Source organism: Hypomesus transpacificus, chromosome 14 (assembly GCF_021917145.1).
Source record: "Hypomesus transpacificus isolate Combined female chromosome 14, fHypTra1, whole genome shotgun sequence".
In the NCBI taxonomy this organism is placed as follows: domain Eukaryota; kingdom Metazoa; phylum Chordata; class Actinopteri; order Osmeriformes; family Osmeridae; genus Hypomesus; species Hypomesus transpacificus.
In genome coordinates, this window is record NC_061073.1 from 7,211,257 (window position 1) to 7,233,748 (window position 22,492).

The 22,492-nt window shown below is 42.0% G+C and overlaps 1 protein-coding gene and 1 long non-coding RNA gene across 2 annotated transcripts; one reads left to right on the forward strand and one right to left on the reverse strand.

Moving 5' to 3' along the window:
- Positions 1-389: 389 nt before the first annotated feature.
- On the reverse strand, positions 390-18,740 carry LOC124476283 (transient receptor potential cation channel subfamily M member 1-like). The gene is made up of 27 exons (XM_047033307.1): positions 18,526-18,740; positions 16,528-16,604; positions 15,713-15,917; positions 15,415-15,628; positions 10,772-10,896; positions 10,477-10,648; positions 9,960-10,134; positions 9,721-9,844; positions 7,522-7,594; positions 7,264-7,364; positions 6,965-7,147; positions 6,742-6,876; positions 6,578-6,628; positions 6,314-6,454; positions 6,178-6,207; positions 5,776-6,062; positions 5,387-5,615; positions 5,155-5,286; positions 4,867-4,998; positions 4,651-4,779; positions 4,244-4,495; positions 3,933-4,107; positions 3,400-3,420; positions 3,161-3,305; positions 2,862-3,067; positions 2,510-2,642; positions 390-2,427 (listed from the first exon to the last, which is right to left on the reverse strand). The coding sequence occupies exons 1-27, from the start codon at positions 18,526-18,528 to the stop codon at positions 1,176-1,178; spliced, it is 4,902 nt and encodes a 1,633-aa protein (XP_046889263.1). The 5' UTR covers positions 18,529-18,740; the 3' UTR covers positions 390-1,175.
- Positions 2,108-3,001, forward strand: LOC124476284. The gene is made up of 4 exons (XR_006957031.1): positions 2,108-2,262; positions 2,406-2,464; positions 2,611-2,691; positions 2,915-3,001. It is a non-coding gene; the product is annotated as an uncharacterized LOC124476284 (long non-coding RNA).
- Positions 18,741-22,492: the final 3,752 nt, after the last annotated feature.

Genomic DNA, 22,492 nt, shown 5'->3' on the forward strand with positions numbered 1-22,492 from the left:
CTGCGAACGATGACATTGATGTTGTGCGCTAGTTTGTGTTGTAGTTCCGTAATGGCGGCGGAGAAAGATGCGAGCTAAGCCATGGATATTCGGTCCGTTGTGGCAAAGCTGCCGAATATCCATAAGCTAAAACCGGAGCAAGAACAAGTTTTGCTGAGTTTTGTTGGTGGCCATGAAGTTGTGGCCCTCCTCCCCACGGGGTTCGGGAACAGTTTGATTTTCCAGTTATGGCAGCTAGCTCTGTTACAGTAGTGGTGAAGGAATTGGCTAAGGCGAACGCTAGCGATTAGTTATGGCAGATCAGAGTGTCTCTGGGTAGATCCAATAGTTTTAAACTTCAACAGAGTACCCGCCTACAAGGAAGTCAACACTTGTCAATGGAACGAGGCCAGACTCTCTGTACAAATGAAATGTACGAGACTCTGGTTAGGACCAGGCTACCATAGACCTCCATTCTTTCTGTAATCGCCTGTTAGCGCTCTCATATGGAACTAAAGTGGAACTGCAACCAGTTTAGAACCCGGAAGTTTCCAGAGTGGCAGTTCTCCCCACATTAGACATTCTCTGGTGCTATTGAAGCAGCTGTTTGACCTTTTTCTTTCCTGTTTCATTGTTTGTATTAATGAATTATTGTTTGAAAATGACCCAACAAAGGAGTAGTTTTATGACCACTTAACTTGGAGACAGTTGGTCTGGATACAATGTTGATTGAATGATTGTATTGTTTTAAGGAGTGAGCCAATCACAGAAGAGACATGGGACAGCTACTTTGATTGGTGTATAGAATGATAAAATGTTATAAGTTTATATAAGACTGTGTGAATTTTGAAGGCTACCCCTCTGTCAAACGACTCTCTCATACGGGTCCTCCAGTAGGACTGGTCACAGAGCGCTCTATTACGTGCTTTATTCGAATAAAGAATTTGTATCAATTCGGGAATCATATCAATCTAGAAATACAGTGCCATCGGAAAACTTCCTTTACACACTTTTCACTTTTCTTCCTCTCTTTTGTCCACTGTCCCGCTTTTCTTTGCTTCTGTCCTTTCTTCTGCCTCTTTCTTTTCTTCTGCCTCTCTCTTGTGCTCTTGTGCTCTTCTTGTCCAGCTTTCTCTTGTCCTCTGCTTCTCTTTTCTGTTCTTCTTCTCTTTTCTCTTTGGTGTCCCCCCTCTTCTCTACATCTCTCTCCCCATCTTCCTCTTTCTCTCCTCATCTGCCTCTTTTTCATCCTCCTTTGGCACATTGACTGAGTCTTCACAAACCCTAACAATGTTTCTCTCACTACTGGCAGCTCTGGTCATCTCCATGCTCTCTCTCAAGCTTTTTGCCTTTCTCTGACTACTGTCCCAGCTCTTTGACCTGTGGAAAAACCTTTCCTCATCTACACACAGGAGGCCTTTCTCGGCAGTGTCATCCAGACCTTTATGCGTTAAGGCTGTCTCCTCCATCTTTGTGTGGTCTTCCTCAGTGTCTATGGTGGGAAGAATCAGCACAGCCTGAGCAGGACTCTGCCGAGTTTGGGGTTCCTGCTGTTCAGCCACTGCAGAGACAGTGGGCAGGTCAGGTTGCAAATCAGGAGACCTTAATATAGACACATTGGGTGTCTGACCAAGAGGACTGGGATGGATCTTATATCTAAAGAAGGGTGGCCACTGACTTGGATTCTTGGTTACGTGGTCCATTAGAGAGCTGTAGTCAAAAGTTGAGAGGGCTTCATTTGATTCATTAGCTGGATTGTAGAGAATATCACTCATTGTTTTCCTCTCAGAGTAAGGAGAGGTGACAGTGCCATCATGAGGATAGCTTTTCAAAGATCGGGACCTCTCTAAAGGGTAGGAGGTAGAAGTTTCAAGGTTGGCTCTTCCCAAATGTAGACCTTTTTTTAGGGGATTGCCTACAACTGGGTCTACAACTGCCTCTGTAGATGTGTTAGTTATAGTCTCTCCATTAACTCCCTCAGAGGTAGGCTTCTGGTCACATGGGGATATCAGGATGTCCACACATGAGCTGTGCCGCAACCTGTCCCCTGCATCCACATCTAAGGTGTTACCGTACTCCTTGACATTGAGGGCAGAGGCGTTGGTGGATTGTCGAAGACTCCTCTGTTGCTCAAGACCTGAATGAGCCATCTTGTCTGCCTCCCTCTGTTCTTCCATATCCAGGTGGAAGCGGTAGAGGCTGTAGCCATCAGAACTGTTGATGCTGCTGTTGCGGAACAAGCCAGATGGGTCGCGCAGGGACGAGACCCGGGAGAGCGTGCAGGTCAGGTCTGACCTGTCTACCCCGGCCAGCTTTTCCAGGGCTGTTGTCATGCGCCGATGGATGTCCTCCAGCTGTGCCAAGCGAAGGTCCACTGTCTGCAGGGAGGCCTTCATGGTATTCTCTCTCTCGTTTACTTCCTCCAGGCGCATGGACATGTTTTCAACCCTGAGTCCAACAAAAAGAAGAGGAATTTTAAGAAAAGGTACTTGTAAAAAGCCCCCCCCCCTCCCGGATTCAGGCAAGTTACCTCTCTGTGGTAACTTTGACACGCTCATCCGTGGAGGACTGCTGCTCATCTTCCTTCTCACGGAAATACTCCTCAACACACTGTTCCTCAAACTCATACAGGTTTCTCAACTCATCTGGAGTGAGCCTCAGCTCTGTGAAAAACATCAGTATTGCTTTGGGAATCCTCAGGAAAATGCTTCAGTCAGTAGAATACAATTTACACTTCAATTTCTGTTTTACAAAGACTTCTAATTGTCCTAGCAAATGGCTCATGTATCGTAAATAAATACAATTCAAACACTTATTTTTGTTTTGTTAGATGATTGACCTAACCTATAGCTTAGATGTTAGAACTGTGAAAACTAACTCACTGAGTCCTCTGTCCTTCTCATCCAGCTCCCCTTCCTGTTTCTTTTTGGCGCAGTGACGGAACAGCCTGTTGAAGATGATGTAGAGGTGGCTGAAGATAATGAGAGGGGGAGGCAGAATGGGCCGGTCATGGAAGGTCATGATCAGCTGATATCTCTGGAACTTCCACACCTGGTTGGAGATGGACTTCACTTCGAAGAATGTGTTACTGTGGGAAAGAAAGGTGTGTCCAGCTAAATGGAAATCTAGGATAGGCCAAACCAGTTGTTATTTCAAATTAAATGGATGATCGCAAACTTACTTGAAGACAGCAATGAGCAGATTGACCAGCAGGATATTGGCCACCAGCAGGTAGCAAGCCATGAGTGCAGGGGTTAGCCAAGCTCCAGGAATGCATGGCGGCAGCTTCTTCCCATCCTCATCATAAACATTTTCCCCACATGGAGCTAAGAGAAGAACACAAACTGTTTTGACGCGGCAACATTCCACATACCACATAATTCCTTTATGTACTATTATCTGTATCAGACAAATACTCACGGTTGATTTCCATTGCATAGACTTCAAGTATTTCCACAGCAATGGATAGAAACAAAAATGTAAGGATGTGATGAGAAATAACCACAGGCTACACATCAAACTCTGTCTAAATCAAGACAAAATGCAAGTTAAATTTGTGCTGAAACTTTGTGCCTAATAATATTATGTTTATACTTAGGTGATATGTGTAACTTTTGTCTTATTAATAGCTCGTCTTCACCACCACGGAAAAGACACTTATCCTATATATTGTGCCAAGGCATTGGCACCTGATCAGCTCCTTCTAGGTGCACAATGCAGGTGACAGATCTATAATGTTGACAGACCTAAGGTCCTCAAGACAAGTGCCTGCATGTTTGCCAACAGGTCAACAGAGAGAGCCATGATCATTGTTGAATTGGAACAAACAAGCCTCCCAATACAGACAGAAAACAACAAAATGAACGTTTGAAACAGACTACTGTGAATAAGCATGAGACTGAATCCGCCGTGGAATCAGGAAACAGGAATCTTACTATGAATTCTAGCCTTACGGTCTATCGAGTCCGCAAACACTTCTCCATAGATCATCCAGTAGGGCATGTAGAAGATGTTCCTGGCCAGGCGCCAGGTGGGCTCCTCGTCAGGGTGCAGAATGGCCTGCCGGGCCACGCCGAAGCTCATCAACACCACCAGCATGATTACCACAAAGTACATCATGTCAATCATCTGGAAGCCAACCAAGAACAGCAGGGGATGCATCTGTTAAACTCCAGAGCATTTATTTGACAATGAAAAAAGGTTACAGGATTGTCTACAGTTAATCTCTGAACAAATACATTGATGGTTCAGTCAAAGTCATTACCATTTTACCGATCATCATGACATAGGGTCCCAGGTATTTGTTCACTCCGAAGATGTCAAGCACGCGAATATACCAGAAGATGATGTCGATGCAGTAGATTACCCGACCCCAGCCCATGTAGGGCTCGCTTTGCAGTCGTAGCATAAGCCCAAGCAGGAAGGTGGTGATGGCCGCTAGGTCTGTGATGTTCCAGTACTCCTCGAGCCACACGTTTATCTTCTGTTTCAGCTTTCCTGGCTCCGACATCAAAATCTGAATAGCAAAGCAAACAATGAACCTCTCCATATTATTTATTATTGTGAGTATCTTGAGCAAATTCTTTTTGAGTACAGTGTGTTGATTGTACATACTGAGTAGTTACTTACACAGTAACTGATTTAATCACACCAGCAGTCTTGTCTTTTTACCTGTCTGATTTTCTCAAAGCCAAGTGTGAGGATGTAGGAGATGACGGTCCACTCGTGTATAGATGGCCAGGGCTCCATCTTCACCAAGATAATGTAGTTGTATAACATCAAGTAGCTCAAGTAGGAGATCTGTCAGAAAGATTGCATTGTCAACATACCTTTGAAATCACCTCATTTTGCAGAATGGGATTGTACTGTATGTGGTAGATCACTTACTGTGTTAAACCAGAACTTTGTGAAAGGAGCATTATAGAACTCATAGATCTTTCTCCCGATGGGAACCTTGTGAAATTTGGTGTTTCCTTCTTCCTCATCTCCTTTCCTGGATGTAGCATCCCCACTGGCATCCTGGAGAAGCATGATGCTCATAGCACTCATTGTAACAATAATCTTGTCTCTCGTTGAGCCACCCATCAGCATTATATAAAAAGGAGCACAGTCATGCTTTACTAAAGAAATCTACTGTGCATGTTGCATAGGTGAGTTGTTTGGGTTGAATTAAACCTTGGTGGATTTGTTGTCGTCATCCTTGTCTTTGCTTTGGTCAACCTCTCCAGAGCCTTGAGAGGACATCTCATCTCCTAGACGGAAGTCTAGCAGCAGAATGAGGGGTGGGAAGATGATGCCTAGGATGACCTAGGAGGACCAAGAGATACATTTACATGTGTTCCGTACAAAATGGATTGCTTTTGTTTGAAAAGTTGTTGTGTACGTGATGGGTCAACGATCTTGCTACCTTAATACCAGGACTTTTGCCCATTCTCAGGCAACCCATCCACATGTCTGTGAGCAACATCTGGCTGCATGTGTGAGCAATGAAGTCACGTTGCTTAGCAGCCACAGCCAACTTGAGACAGGTCGAGTTACTCCAGTTGGTCAGCTCATAGGTAAGGAGCTTCATGGCAACCTGCTCATCATGCTTATAGGACTGATCCAGGAGTTCATAGGCTAGCTGGCCAAATTCCCTGTGAAAAGTAGACAATTATCCTTTTTGACTTATTAGACATGTGTTTCATCTTTAAAACATGTATTACAAAAGTACAAATCCATTCGGAAGTCAGATCAAATTGCTCAGTCTTCATTGTTATGGCACAATGTTGTGATTTTACACTCAGTTTAACCCACTTGGAGTTGTTCTCCAGGTCCTGGGAGATGTCGTCCACCAACTCGCTCTCTGAGGACTCGTGGGCCATGGCCTTATAGAGCTTACATGCTACCAGTGCTTTAGCCATGGCCTCCTCCCCTCTCTGCCATAGAAACAGTGCCATCTTTTGGCGCTTCATCAATACTGCCCATACCATCAGCTCATGGAACGGATACTTGAAGCGACAAACCTCAGGGTTGTCAATGTCAATTTCTACCTCCTCCTCTTTCTTTTTCTTTTTCTTTCCTTTAGGTCTTGGGTCATCATCCTAGTATGATATAATGGGTAATATAGGTATGAGCATGATTTTTTTTTTTTACAATCTCATAAATTGAGTGAGATAGTTAAGAAATGGTACATTTCATTTCTCCAAGTCATCTTACCTCCATTCCCAAGAGTTTCAGGGCTTTTGGCTGCAAAGAAAAGCCCAATAAAATAAAACATTGTCAAACATTCTTATCATCTATCATTATCAGACATGTCTTGTGTTTCTTTGGAGATGTGTGCCTTTCTTCTCACCCTCTTTAGTCCATACAGGTTATTGTAGAGGTTACGGAAGTTCTTCCTGGTGTAATTGCAGCGGTAAGCCCCACCCATGAGGTGTTCCATTACCAGCCCAATGTCTATCATGGTGATGTTATAATCTGGGGGGAGGTTTCCCTACAAAAGCACAAGAGCACAGCAGTTATTTGCCATGGCACAGGAAACAGTATCCTGACACAAAAATTCCCCATGTGAGTTTGAAGCATGATCTACCACCAACAATGAAGGACATCATATTACCTTCTTGACTTCCCTCACCACAACGTGCAAGGTGTTCGCAGGACCTAGTTTCTGTGGGATGGAGAAAAAGTTAAACAAAAAGACACAAGTAAGAAACACCCATGCAGGGGGCATACAGGTCGCCACTAACTCCCCAGATTAACATGTTTTGTCTTCCAGCTAACCGTGTTATACAGCTCCTCCAGATGGGGGATGGTGAGGAAGTGGTGAATGTTCACACCATTCTCTATTAGCAGTTTGACAAAGTCCACCCTGTCCAGCACTAAGGCGTCCATCATGGCCTGCTCCAGAGAATTCACCTGGAGAGGGGTACCCATGGCCATGACTCAACTTATCTCTTTTCCTGTGTTCAAATGTCATCAGTAGTCAGAAACTCTTGGTTCTTACCCATCTAATGAGCTCCAGCTTCCTGGGATCCGTCTCCTCTGGAGGTTCAGGCTTCACCTTCCCCCCCTTGCCTTTCTTGCCCTTGGCCTTGTTTCGTGTGCCGCTGGCAGGGCTCTTCTGCCTCTCCTGGGTGGGGGCAGCAGTGGTGGTAATGCCTGTTGTATTGGGCAGAGCCCTGGCAGTCTGTGGGGGTAGGCAGTGGTACTCTTCATGATTATTTGATTGACATTTACAATGACATTGAAAAACATGATATGGCAACTGCTTGACCATATGTATGTGAGGTGGAGAATACTCACAGGTATATAGTGTCCATAGACAAATATCTGATTGCGAGCAATGTCCACTCTGTTCCATGCCAGAGCCAGGCTCAGCTGGTCTGGTGCAGATGCATTGGTGCCTGAAAGCACACAAACGCACACGCGCACACACACACAAATGGGGGGATCCCTTCATGTATCACTGGTGAAAACATTACCAAAGGTTGCCTTTAACCTTAAGAGAAAAGTATTTTTGACTTTTGTTTCAGAGACAAAGGATCTTGTATTAAATATTACCTTTCAATAAAGCAGTCAAAATAGACATTTCAATATCTTGCTGTCCCTCTGAACCCATTCGAAAAACTGTTATCTATGTTTGAGAAAAGAAGAGAGGGAGTGTGTATGAGTGAACATACTTCAAGGCAGAACTGATAGAGGAAGAGAAAAAAGAGGGATGTATGCATCTCAGGGAAATAAAACTGGTATGAGGTAAAGGTTTATCATACAGTACGACGAGAGCCATCTGGGTAAGATGCTTGGAAGACTTCATACTTTGCTTCTACCTGGTGTAATCAGCAGGGCAGGCCCAAGGCATAAGCAAACTAAACGGCTGCTTAGGGCCCCTGTGGCTACCAGAGGGCCCCTAAAAGCACCTGAAATTACAGTTTAATGTAATAAAAAAAAAAATCCACTTTTTTTTATCGGCAATGATAAGCGACGCTGAGGGGCCCCAAAATCTTCTTAAGGCCCCATAAAGGCTTGGGCCGGTCCTGATAATCAGGCTCTGGCTAGTATGATTGATAATGTTAGCTTTGTTGCTACAAGACTACATCAAATAGAATTAGCCTGTGGGGCTTGTCACATGTGCAGCCATGGTAAATGGGATTAGGTTGGCTGAATATATGGCCACAGGCCAAAGATCTCCCAGAGTTGGTCTCGGGATGCGTTGATAATAAGTGTAAGATTGAAACCTTGTGGGCCTCTTTGAGGAAAGAACTTGTTGAACTTCGGACTATATTTTTACCAAATAGTGAGAGTTGTCTCTTCATGAAGCCTGTTATTGAGTTTAGATTAGATGCCATGTTGTGCACGGACTCAGGGGAGCGCAATTTAGTCTCTGGGGCCTCATTTACAGGACAACAGGATTGCGCCCATTTCAGGCATGAAATACTGGGTAAAGACATAACGCCCCAAATGCAGATTACCGCTGCTTGGACGGTATAACATGCAGTTGATTTTTCCCGTCTTTTAACGGTTCGCTAATTAACGCTAATGGGCGCTGATTGCCCGACCACGATCTGGTTTGATAATTACCACGCAAATGCGGAAATACACCGTCCGCTATTTGCGGTTGGGCAAAGGCGCAGATTAAGCTGCGGTTGCAATGTTGGTAAATGAGGCCCTGAATTGAGCCTGCATTTGTCTGTCTCTACTGTTCACATGGAATGCATTTAGCTCAGCCCGTGGGATTATGATTGTGACACTGAAACACCTGCAGATTAGTAATAGAACAGTTTAAGGCCTCTTAGATAACCACACACAGCCCTAAAACTTAACAAAGATCTGCCTTTACCATTTGGTTTGAACAGCATAACAGCAGTCATCTAGGTCATTGAAATCGGCCTTGGGTTATGAATCAAATATTTACTTATCAGAGCTGAATTCTCTCCGGGCACTAGGCTGTCTAATTCATGAGAAATTCAGACATTCTGGTGGAATGATATCACTTTGTGCACTGAAAAGCTCGGGGAGAATTAGCATGAGGAGAGAGACCTGGCGGAGGATTAAAGAGATGGATCCTCTTCTCCATCTGTGCGGTGGAGGAATGGAGTGAGAGAGGCGCTTTAACAGGTGGCTGTGTGCACTGATTTCCACAGCCCAGATGTATGGAGTCTGCAGATCATCTCCTCCGAGTATTACAAACTACTAATCACATCACTTACCCACCCAGAAATCTGCTGTGGTCACATAAATAGTGCTGCAGTTGACCTATTAGGCTGTCCAGCGAGTGCTCTGAAAGAACCTTTGAAGGTGTAATCCGCTAACTGTGAAGACACATACAAGGTTGCTGCTTCTCTATAGAGCATCTCTAATACACTGATTAAACAGCTGTCTGTTTTAAGTATCCATCCATTGCTGTCTTTGATCCTCACATTAGGCCTAGTGATGATGGGATGCATTCTGGGATGAAGCCACTGCAAGGCTCTGGACAGCTACGACTGGGAAAGACACACATTACCAGCCTGTTACATTTGAGGGAGGTTGATGGGGGGGGGGGGGGGGGTAGTATTGATTCCCATAGTACATGATGGAGGAAGACAGATGAGTGGAAGAATGAATGACATGTATGCTTTACCAAGAATGATGTTTATTGACACTTATACCAACTTAAATACATTACTTGCATATCATATTTTTATTTTATTCAAGTTGAATATTTCTTGTTGATGGTAACTGTTTGTATACTGTACATCCTTTAGTTATTCTTCTACTCACCAGTTCCTTCTTCTTCATACACTCCATGATCAGCAGTTGGATTTGCTGGGACTGACTCTTGCTGTAGTTAAATGTTTTTTGAATTGTCACCAAGAGCTGGTCCCTCACATCCTCATTGATCAGTCTAGAAAAAAAACAATACAGGGTTCAATGAAAAACCAGTAGGCCATTATTCTCGGTGTGTGCCAGAAACTAATAACAGTGTTAAGTAGTGGATGACACAGTTGATATTGTCTCACCCCCCTTCCTCTGTGAATTTGTGTGCGAAGGATATGATATCTGCGGCGCGCCCGCTGCCATCACACACCACCACAGGGACGGGGGGGTCGTCCCTCAGGCTCTCCAGGGCTATGGAGATTACATTGGGACCCCCTTCTACTATCAGACACACCACAGGGACTCCCTGACCCAGGCCTAAAACACACCATGAAACATTTACTCAGTAATTATTTTGACTCAAGGTAGAGCATATGGATGGGCAACATGAAATGTGTCCCAGTTCCATCTAAATGACAGTTCCCAGCATATGCAGTGTTTGTGTGGGGGAGGTCAGTGGTGACAGCTGAGCATCCCTTTGCTGTCCCTGCCTTATAACAAGCTTCAGGCATAGGATGACAAAGGGAAACCCACAGGTCACAGAAACACTCTCAGTCCATTAGTACTGGACGACAACAGGGAGCTCAGCAGGACCATGGTTCCAACTGCTGAGGAAGTCAATGTTATGAAATGTTGACATTAAATGTTTTCCTGACTTACGGGTATTGATCTTCTGCAGGGAGATGTGCTTCTCCAGCTGCCGGCGGAGTTTAACTTCAGCTCCGTACTTTCCACATGTGCCATTGTCTGACAGGATGAAATGGGAGTGGCTGTTGTTGAGCACAGACAGCTTGCTTAGAGGGTTGGACATGGTTTGGTAGGGTCTGGTCACCTGAAATGAACAGAACCACAAAGTGTCATTCTGGGAAAGTATAAGTAGCACATGGGACAGACCAATTGAATGAGTCTTTCTGGGAAATGCTGTACAAATAAAACAGAATCACGTTGAACTCACATCTCTCCCTATAAGGTCCTCTTTGTTCTCAACAATCCCCCATGGAGCAATCCCTATGGCACACACTTTCCCTCTGGACTTGGAGGAGTGATCCTTCAGTGCATCCCCCACATGGCGGATTACCCCTGAGTAGACAGGAGTTTTGCTATCAAATTGGACATAAACACTAAATCCTGGTTAATACTTATGCGGGTCTGCGTTCTTGCTGATACTGTCTCGACATTTAAAACTAGATTAAAAACGTTCTTGTTTAGTCAATTCTATGATTGTTAAAGGGAAGTATGTGTGTACTTTCTATGTAAACCTGGGATGTGTGCTTGCCTATGTGTGTATCACATGTAACTTTTAAATTTTAATTATAGCTTATGTTCACATTGCCCAGCTAGATGTTACAAATAAAGTAAACCTGTTACTGTATATTGTTAGTATTATTATTATTATAGTTCCGTTGCTGTATATTGTTACTGTTATAGTTTTTATTACTAGTTGGAGACAACGGGGGACTGGCTGTTTTCATCCTTATTCGTATAAGTATAACCTACTTTAGAGTTCTTTCCCCTGGAACAGATTTCATGTTCCAACTGAGGGGGGCTGTCGTTGTTTTGGTGTGTGGGGCTGCATCAAATACCCTTTTTGCTCTGTTAAATTGCTGCACTAGTCCACACTTGACCGGTGGGGATCTCATTCTATTTTGACTGTAACTGTTAGCTGCTCCTGGCATTCTCTAATCCCTGCTCTCCTCTCTGTCCCCCCCCCACACATTCCCTGTGGTGTGGGGGGTTTGAGCTGTCAGGACCTGCTTGGTCGTCGGTCTGCCAACGCTGAACCAGGTCGTCACCCGGAATCCAGTCTCCATGACGGCCAACAGCGAGTTTCCCGGTCCCATCCAACGTCTATAAAGCCGAACAATGGATTTTGGTGTTTCAAAACCCATTGACACTGTATGACTATGTTTAGCTTGTGTTCTGCTCCTCTCTCTTACCAACCGTCTCTGGAGGAGGGGATCCCTCTCTGAATTGCTCCTCCCAAGGTTTCTTCCATTTTTTCTCCCGGTGGGAGTTTTTCTGGGAGTTTTTCCTTGTCTTCCTTGAGGGTTTAGGTTGGTTGAGGGGCAGTTCTATGGGCGCATGTGAAGCCCTCTGTGACATGCTTGCGTGTAAAAAGGGCTATACAAATAAATTTGATTTGATTTGATTTGATTCTTAATGTAATGTGCGGGCAGGGCTCTCAAGTTTTATCAAACGTTTGGTGAGAGATTCCCATACCTATCAATGTTTGGGTAAAAATGTACTTACAGTTTTTGACAGTCGCTAGGACACATTTCTCAATACTTAAGTCACGTTTTCAAAACTCTTCACACAGCGAGCATAACAGAAGTACATGTGGGCTAAACTGTGAACCATTTATCATTGCTTTGGCACAAAATGCATTCAATGACTACATCTTTCAAATTTCATTCATTCTTTTGTCACTTCGACACAACAACTGCCAAAACTCTATGTACCTACAGGCCAATTTGCACATGCTTACATACTGTTTTCAAAACTGTTAAACTTCAGTTCAAAACAATAACATAATACAAAACTGAATAAGACAGAAATTAGCTAAATTTCTATGGTAATATTGTAATGAAATGTATTTAGAATAAAAAAATTAAATGCTATAAAACGATCTCTCCAGAGAGGGTTGTGCTAGGTGAGGAAAAGGTAGCCTGACGTTGTCATACTCATAATTCTATTCAGAATATGAGTCTGAGAACTCTCCGTTGGGCTTTGACTACAGGGCGTGTTTCAAACGAGCCTGGAAAACAAATGCCTCTTCGCTCAATTGGATAGATCTACAACCAATCAGAGCAACAAAGTATGTGACGTATGTTAAGCACCGCATAGTTGTTGTCAACAGAACTAAACTACAAGCAGACTTGAAGTATGCTTGAAGAATGAATACAAACGATTTTTGCCGGTGTTGTAAAATTAATTTAAGGGTAGGGAGAGTACTTGTTCACACGGTCAACCTTTTTGAGCGAAACAATAAAGGGCAATGCATATACGAACAAGTTCTCCGTTCAGGATTACAACTCCATCGGGGCCAGCTGATAAATTAAACTTTTACCGAATCCCGTAGGAAGGACGGCAAAAACATATTTTCCATTGACAAATGCCTTGATTGCGTCTCTCTGTTCCTCTTTCAAAATTAATGCGCTCCCGATGTCTTCTAAAACAGACTCGATGGCAGAATCATAACATCCCAGATCCCCAGCGGTAGCCATGTTTGTTCAAAACGAATTCAACTTAAACGCTCTTTTGTGACGTGGATGATTACGTTACTGGTTGATCATCTGTCCATCATCCTATAAAGCCCGCCCGGCAATTTAATTGGTTCGCCCAGATTCTGGTTTTCTGTAGTTGGTCCCCAATACGAGACCCTCCAGACCCAACTTCCCGAACAAATTTTTTTTTGGGCGGGGAGAAGTTGGGCTGGCAGCCAGGCTAAGGAAATGGATGCAGAGAGAAGAAAGACAACATTTGTATGAGACAATGTGGCATTTCACCACTCCAGTGCAGTCACCGAGTGGTTTGCAGCCCATTCCAGAATGGTCTCACTTTTCTTCCCACCTTACTCTCCATTCCTCAACCCCATAGAATAATTATTTTCCTCATGGAGGTGGAAGGTTTACTGTATGACCACCATCCACATGATCAAATGTCCCTCCTGGACGCAATGAATGATGGATGCCTGGACATTGCCAGGGATGGATCAGGCATGCCAGAAGATTCTTTCCTAGGTGTATTGCCTTAGATGACATAAGATGTGGTGTGGATGAGAACCTATGCCCAAATGCAGAATATTACAGTAGCATTCCTATTGTATCTGTATCAGTGGATGGAGTGTATACACATTTTTGTATTCTGGAATTACTAGTGGGAAAAAAAAGAAAGATATACAACACATTGAAGCATACTGCATCATGTCTGCATCATAGCGACTGTAAAAAACTGTAACAAATTCGCTTACAGTTTTTTACAGTCGCTAGGACCCATTTCTCAATACTTTCAAAACTCTTAACGCAGTTGTCCTAACCAACTTTCAGCTCGGCACAGCAGTTAATTTCAAATTCAAAATGGACTAAAACTACCAAATCACTTCATACATGTCTCAAACCAACTAATTCCTCTATAACACTAGCAAAGGATGACAGCCAGCAAACATACTTTGTCACCCACAAAACAATGACCTAAAAAACACTAACAACAAGTAGCATTATACAATGTTTTATACAATGTAAAACCAGGACAACTCTCTACTGTTTAGAATGTACTGCAAGATGTTACTGGAATGAATCAGACATGATGCAGTATGCTTCAATGTGTTGTACATCTTTCTTTTTTTTCCCACTAGTAATTCCAGAATACAAGAATTTGTATACACACCATCCACTGATACAGATACAATAGGAATGCACTGTAATATTCTGCATTTGGCCATAGGTTCTCATCCACACCACATCTTATGTCATCTAAGGCAATACACCTAGGAAGAATCTTCTGGCATGCCTGATCCATCCCTGGCAATGTCCAGGCATCCAGCATTCATTGCGTCCAGGAGGGACATTTGGTCATGTGGATGGTGGTCATACAGTAAACCTTCCACCTCCATGAGGAAAATAATTATTCTATGGGGTTGAGGAATGGAGAGTAAGGTGGGAAGAAAAGTGAGACCATTCTGGAATGGGCTGCAAACCACTCGGAGACTGCACTGGAGTGGTGAAATGCCACATTGTCCCATTCAAATGTTGGCTTTCTTCTCTCTGCATCCTTTTCCTCACCTCGCAAAACCCTTTCTGGAGAGATCATTTTATAGCATTACATTTTTTTATTCTAAATATATTTCATTACAATATTACTGTAGAAATATAGCTAATTTCTGTCTTATTCAGTTTTGTATTATGTTATTGTTTTGAACTGAAGTTTAACAGTTTTGAAAACAGTATGTAAGCATGTGCAAATTGGCCTGTAGGTACATAGAGTTTTGGCAGTTGTTGTGTCGAAGTGAGAAAAGAATGAATGAAATTTGAAAGATGTAGTCATTGAATGCATTTTGTGCCAAAGCAATGATACATGGTTCACAGTTTAGCCCACATGTACTTCTGTTATGCTCGCTGTGTGAAGAGTTTTGAAAACGTCACTTAAGTATTGAGAAATGTGTCCTAGCGACTGTAAAAAACTGTTAACTTAATTGGAAACAGAGACACAAGATGCAACTTGGCTTTTGAATATGTCTCAAGTAGATAAGGGATAATACAGTATTCCATTTAGAGATGGCCCTGTTCACATATGCAAAGGTGGCACTGGATGATTTATTTTTTCATATGCTCATAATTGGTTGTACTCCTTCAGACTTGTAAACTTTCTCATACAGTCATTTTTTGCAGTCAGTTATCCCAGTAAAAGCTCTCATGAGTATTGACTACGGCAACAGATTAATGTGTCTTCTGGCACTGTGTAAGCCATGTTTCTCTATGAAAGTGGTAGAATTGATGACAGCTTAGAGTAATTGCCATAACAATATAAAATTGGTTTGCCACTGGCTTCAGAAGTGAGTCCGCAGTACTTGTCTGGCAGTCCTGCTAGACTGGCACTCACCAGTGCTTATTCCACCGGTGAAGATCCAGGCTCCTGTGGTGACTGCAGCTTTGATCAGTCCCTTCCCAAACACCTGCTTAAGTTTGGGAGGCAAGTCAAAGTTTTGGAGGCCTCCATGGACTGAGATGAGCAAGGTGGGCAGTTCCAGCTGCCAGTCCTTCACCATCAGGTGTAACAGGTTGTCAGGCTTGGTGTCATTAGACACTCGGATATACTGGAGAAGGAAAAGGAGAACCAGTCAACTCTGCAACTGTGAACCCTAGGGGCATGTATGACAGTAGTTAGATGTTAAGTGTACCATGGCCTTGTTGATGAAGCCACCACCCTGGAACTCAATGGTGCCGAAGGCATCGGTAGCAGAGGTCTGGGTGTGTTTGAGCACAGACCACCTTTCCTGGGGAGCATCGATCTGTACCAACTGGTGGTTCTCCCCCAAGGGCTTGTTGGTGATAGCACCAGGAGGGATGGCCATGTGCTGGGTCGTTAGCTGACCACAGGCACATCTAGGTGGAAGATACAGCACACAGCAAACATACATGATGTTCTACGGAATCAGTATGAAAGATTACAAGGCATTTCCTCAGTTATACCCCCCAAAATAATTTGAAGTTAGGCTTGCCTACAATGTTTGACTTATTTCCTGTTAGGTTATGTGCTAATGACGTCATCAATGCAAAAGCTAGATAAAGTGGGTTTTTGTAATGTTCTTTTGTTAGTAAATCTGTGTGCCTGCTGTAAAGTGTACTATGGTTTGCTAATTCCTGGCGAACTAGCTGTGAATGAAGATCAGATAATCTTTTTTGGCTAATTTGCAGAGGCTGTCTCCTGTCCTTGTTACCCAGATTGTGGCAGGGCTCTTTAATGTTAGTAGCTATCTCTGGTAAATACGTGCCTGTATTCACACAGACCTGTTCTTTCTGGCAGTTCTTTGCTCGTCTGTGTTATGTGACTGAGAGGCCTTTATAAAGAGCAGGCAGACTCGTCTTCATGAGTGATGTATATCTTCAAAGCTGTCTTTGTTTCTCTCAACCCATTGTTGTTTACTCAAAAGACCATGCATCACAATGGGACTGGTACAATTACCGTATGTGATGTGTATGTAGATTATCTTACCGGGCTGGGTCTTTGCTCGGAAATTTTTGAATACATTCTCTTTTCTCGAAAGTCCTCTCTATCCAACCTTTATGTGCCTACAAAGGTTAAAAAAATTGAAATTAGCCCCGACACTCAATATAATAATGTCTTATCACTAGTTTTCTGAACTCTTAACGCACCAACACACCTACCACACACAATTGGCAAAACAGTTAATTTCATGCTCAAAATCACACATTGTAAACTAAACTCAAATACTAATTGTCATAACACAAAAATACACTAAACATGACACCATGTCTACCACACAGGTTCTCTCTTCACAAGAACATTTAGTCAATCATAGCACAATGTCATAAAAAACACTAACATCAGATGGAATTACAGAAACTGCATTCTTTTATGTGTCAGGTCTTACATTAAATAGATTATAGATTGTGTTTGCAATGCAGTTTCTTTTGAAGCCTCTACATTTTTGTTTGGTTGGGTTTAGTAAATGCATGCATTTTGTTTCTTTTGCTGCAGAAATTCAGAACAAAAAATACACGACCGATGTCAGAGTAGCTTTATAGAATGTACGGTTACTGTATTGAAAAAAAGAAGACAGAAACATAATTGCTGCAGTAAAGGCTTCATTTGCAACAGGACATTACTGAAAGAAATATGCAATACAGCTACCATTTACAGTATTACCCTAGCTCTGGCTCTTTTCTGAGCGCCACCACACACTCTAACTCCTCTCCCTTGCCCTTGTCCCACTCCTCTCCCTTGTCTTGGTACTTGTCTTCCTCTCCTTCGTGCAGATATTACTTTATTCTTACTTTCTTCGTGTTGCTCTATATTGTTTTTTTTCCACACAAGATCAGCACAAAGAGCTCCACTTTGTTGTATATATACCATATAGTCATGTGATTGAAAGAACCTCAACACCATAGTGTTTCCTAGTTGGGAATCAACTGTGATTTATAGTATTTGCATTACTTCAACCAGCTTTTTTCTCAGTAGCAATGGAATACTGTAAAATACAGGGTATATATTTGTGTTTCAATTCACAATATGAAGAGCTGTTCACTTTGACTTTAGCCAATAAATTAGGTTTTGAACATAGTGTTATCTGTTCTGACATACAGTGTTAAAGCATTGGTAAAATGGTCGGTAAAAAATTGATTGTTTTGGTCTTGGTTGAGCTTGAGTGTGTAAAAGAAGTTCAAGCATTTAAAATTTGTATTGCTCTATGCATTTAGTGTCAAAGCAACAAGAAATGTGTTAATTGTATAGCCAACACAGACGGATGTTGTGCTAAATGTGTTAGTTTCGGAAACTTGTTAAAAGTATTGAAAAAACTGTCATAGCGATTGTAAAAAACTGACAAAAGTGCATCTTTTGTCAGAAATGTTCTTTACCAAAATCTTAAACATTACATGTATTTTAATCCTGACCAAAAGCTGGGGACATGAGCATATGCATCAACATGGTACAAAATGTACCATTCTGGTCAAGTTGATGGTGTATTCCTAATTAAATGTTTTGAGACTTATTAATCACAATGTATAGTCAAAAGAGACAGCAGGTCTCATGCTTTCAAAATATTTGGATCCACTACAAGTTCACAATTGTAGGAATTGATCTATTTTAGTTTGAAAATGAAAATACAATAGAAATCATGAATTCTAGTTAAATTCAGTTTGTCTCATAATGTAACTGGTTGTTACATTATGGTTATAATGTATAACCAACTGGTTATGTTGCTAGACAACATAAATCAAACTACCATACTGAATAATTTGATATCAACAATAATGTCATGCAATATATAATTTACAAAACAGTATTCATGGGATTCTTACAGTCTTACCCTTCTTGAGAAAGATGTGATCAGTAGAAATAGTACAAAACAATAATAGTAATAAAAAGTCAAATTGCGAAAAGTTCATTGCCTTTCGTGATACATCGTTCAAACCCTAACTTCAACATACTCCAAAATCATCAATGACAAAGGACGTAGATCTATCATACCATTCACTGCCATCTGTAGAGAAATGTAGATCCGCTTACAGTGTACGTGGTCTTCCATGAGCCCCAGAAAGTCTTTCTTCTGAAGACTAAAGGATTGTGAACCAGGGTGGGTCAAAGAAAAGTTTAAAGTCTGCATGCTCAGTCAGACTCTATATCTGGTCCTTTTTTTGGTGCTGCCCTACTGGTGCTCTTTCCCAGTCTGCTGATCTCACTGATTTCCACAGGACATGAACCTCCATCACTTTATGAGGGGCCGTTCATATGATGAGCATGTGAGCAGGCTCTTTGTTTGGCTAAATCTCATGACTCCATTTCAAGGTAATCCTTTTGGAAGTCCCATGACCCCTCTCTCCTTGCCCACAGGGTTTTTTCATCCCTTGCTAGAACAAGGCACAATAAATTGACTATAAATCGCCATCCCCTAATCTCCAACTTGTTGAAACCCCTTTTCAATTCCCAGTGAGGATGATATTTCTTGTGTAGGAAATTTGGGATGGAGATATGGTAAGAGTGTCCCATTCCTGGACATGTTGTCTGGTTCCGAAGGAGAGGCAGACAGGAGGTGATCCCCAAGTTTTAATCTGAAAATGTCCACCCCCCCTGAAACCAGTTTGATTTAATCTTAATTTACATAATTGGGAGAATTGGATCCAGGCATTCTGGATTCAAGGTCATTTCATGCTAATTGCTATTAATATCTTGAATCTATTTCATCACAGACTTAGGTTGAAGAAAAAAATATGAACACTAAGAAGTAGGACACCGTAACACCGTATGTTAATGTTGATCTGCAATTCTCCATCTTTTCCTGCTGCTAGTGAACTCTCTTGGGCATTCTTTTCCTACATGAAAGTGGACGCATGTAGAGAAAGGATTTTAGAATTATGCACACACACACACACACAATTAAGGAATCTGCACTGTTTAAATTTCCTTTCAGAACACTCCTTTTATGGTTGGAACAGTTTAAGCCTGACTGTAAGTCGAGGTAAGAAAGACAGGGTTGCTTGCTTGCCTGCCTGCCTACTTGTCTGTCTGTCTTCCGGCCTGCCTGGGAGGAAGAAAGCCAGGATCTCCCTTCCCCCTCTTTCTCGCCCACTCTGTTAAAAACGCACATGGACTGCTGTTAATTACAGCTGTAGAAAACAAAGAGCACTTCCAGAGAAGTTTGTCCATTATGACGCATCTATTTTAGCTTACTTAAAAAAATTATCCACACCAATTAAAACCAAAATCTTGTCAGTCTTGTTAAAGTGCCCATTGAACACTTAGTAAAACCTGGGATTCGACCAAACTCTGCAAATTAATAGGATTTATGGCAAGCTTAACAACAATAAACAGCATTCATTTGTTACGTTAGATACAAAAGACAATTGTACAAGTCGCGAATTAAAACTGCATGTTCAGGATTAGGATTGTCAAAATATAATGGACAATTATGGATTATTTTAATAATTTTTAGCCACACTTACCAGTATACTTACAAATACGTAGAAAACAGATAAATAAAAGGAAAATGTATGAAGCTCTCAAATACATTTGCTTCAGATAAACTCTTTGTCTGCTTGGGTTGACAGTCATATTACATTACATTTAGTCATTTAGCAGACGCTCTTATCCAGAGCGACTTACAGTAAGTACAGGGACATTCCCCCGAGACAAGTAGGGTGTAGTGCCTTACCCAAGGACACAACATCATTTGGCTCGGCCGGGAATCGAACTGGCGACCTTCAGATCACTAGCCCGATTCTCTAACCGCTCAGCCACCTGACTCTTCATATATGGTGAAATATATATATCTAAATCTTGAGACATAGATTACTTCTGAAACTGTTTTCTCACTCTTCCTACAATTGTAATAATGAGAAATGTTTCTAATATTTCAGTGTTTGAAGACAGCATTAATAGAGCTGTTCATAGTTGTATGTTGTACCCCAAACTACTTTACATGGAATCACATGGCCTTGCCTGCTGACCCACAGCTTGGTGTCCTCTTTGTTTCAGAGCTCAAGGAACTGCTGGGCCTGTCCGCCCATGGCAACACAGACTTGAGTGATGTGAATGACAAGCTTCTCTTCCAATCTGAGTTTTTTGCAAAAATATTATATAAATGTAAAATATTTTTGATACAGATCTTTCAGATAATCAAGCATCATGTATTCTAGTCTTCACGGTCTGATCTATGTAACAAGGAATGTGCGTGGCAGACATGTGCAATCAAGTATTAAACATATTAAAACTGGGTTCCACATTCTGGCATTTAGCAAAAGAACAGCCAGACAACAATGGAAGTGAAATGGATCAGAATTGATTGGGGGGACCTGTGTGGAATGTGATGTCACCAAGGGTGAAGATAAAAGCTACTAATTGCTGAGCTGTTGGGATGAATGGAATGCCCAGAGTCAGAGCTTAATGCTATGTGACAGAGGGGAAACCTAGAGATTTCTTTAATGCTGAAGAATGTTGCATCTGATTCCCCTCCCTCAATCATTCTCAGGGTAGTAAGCAAGGAAGAGTTTATTGCTTTTTAATATTTTGCACAAAATACACAAGAAACATGATGTAAAAAAACATTAGTCTGCTAAGTTAATAAATTGTATTTAACCTTTTGAAAATAAGTGTTTTTCTCTATCTGTTTGTAAAGGCACTCATTGTTCTCCATTGAATCTGAAAATCCAGTTAGCCATCACATGAGTACAACATGCCTCTTATTAGTCATATGATTTGAGGCAGTCATGAGATGTGTTTTAACACTAATGTGTCTTTATTTACCGTATTTCTTTGATTAAACGCCGCCCTCGAATAAAACGCTGCACCAAAAACGAATAAACGCTGCCCTCGATTAAACGCTGCACCGAAAAAATAGGTAGCTGACTTCGCCACTAACGAATTTGCGTTTCATCAACCCCATGTTGCGTGCTACAGATCTGTTGCTGATGGCAAAGATGCTTTTTTGGTAACAGTCACTAGGGGACGCTTCGGTGGCGCGCCGCCATTGTGGAGTGAAAATTCCAACTTACAGTTACTGGACAACAGCACAGATAGTTAGCTACATACTAGCTAGTTATAGGTAACAGATCATTTGAAATATATTTTTTGTGTGGACATTAGTTAGCTAGCATCGGCAGCTGTGTACCTAGCAAGCATTAGCAGTATTTGTATCGGTTAAATGTATGTAGTTAAATATCAGCTTATGTTCAACTGTACATAGGGTTGCCACCCGTCTCTTAAAATACGGAATCGTCCCGTAATACGGGTGGTTGAAATCAAGCATTCTGATTGGTTGAGAGTGAGTCACGGGGTGTGCTTTATTGAGCATAAAGTACTGTCTGCAGCCTTATTACATTTACCTTAAAACGGGAGCGTTCCATATTAGTGCGCACTCAAAATAACTAAAATGTTGCCGAAGAAAAAGACTGTCTACAAGTACTGGTGTACAGCAATTTATTGGTTAGCAAGCTAGACTAGCAACATTCGGTAAATTTTTGAGCAATAGACCAATTATTTGTTTGTAAACAATCGGGATGCGCGTGCACTGTGGCTGCAGAAAACCGGGAAAGGATAGCATTTTAAATGGCAAAAGGACCACACGGATAATACAAATAGTTAGATTTAAAAAGACCAAAAGCGTCGAGGAGGACATGCCTTTAGGAGAGAAAGCGATTACCCAATGATCTGTCGCATCAGAATTTTGATTTTGGTCACGAAAGTCTTGAAATTTGAGTGAGAATGTCGCCCGGTACAGACCGCATAGTCGAGCGGCAACCATGTCTTCACGTCATGTCACAAAGTTCATAATTTTACACTTTTACAGTTAATTCTACATTTAAAAAGTCGAGCAGGGCAGCTTTCAAGAGATATGGGAATTCTGCTTTTAGTCAGCTGGTCCGATTATTTTTCTGATTTGTTTAAACTGGCAATCTGAGTGAGACTACATCCCAGTTACACTGTTTTGACGTTAGCCTCA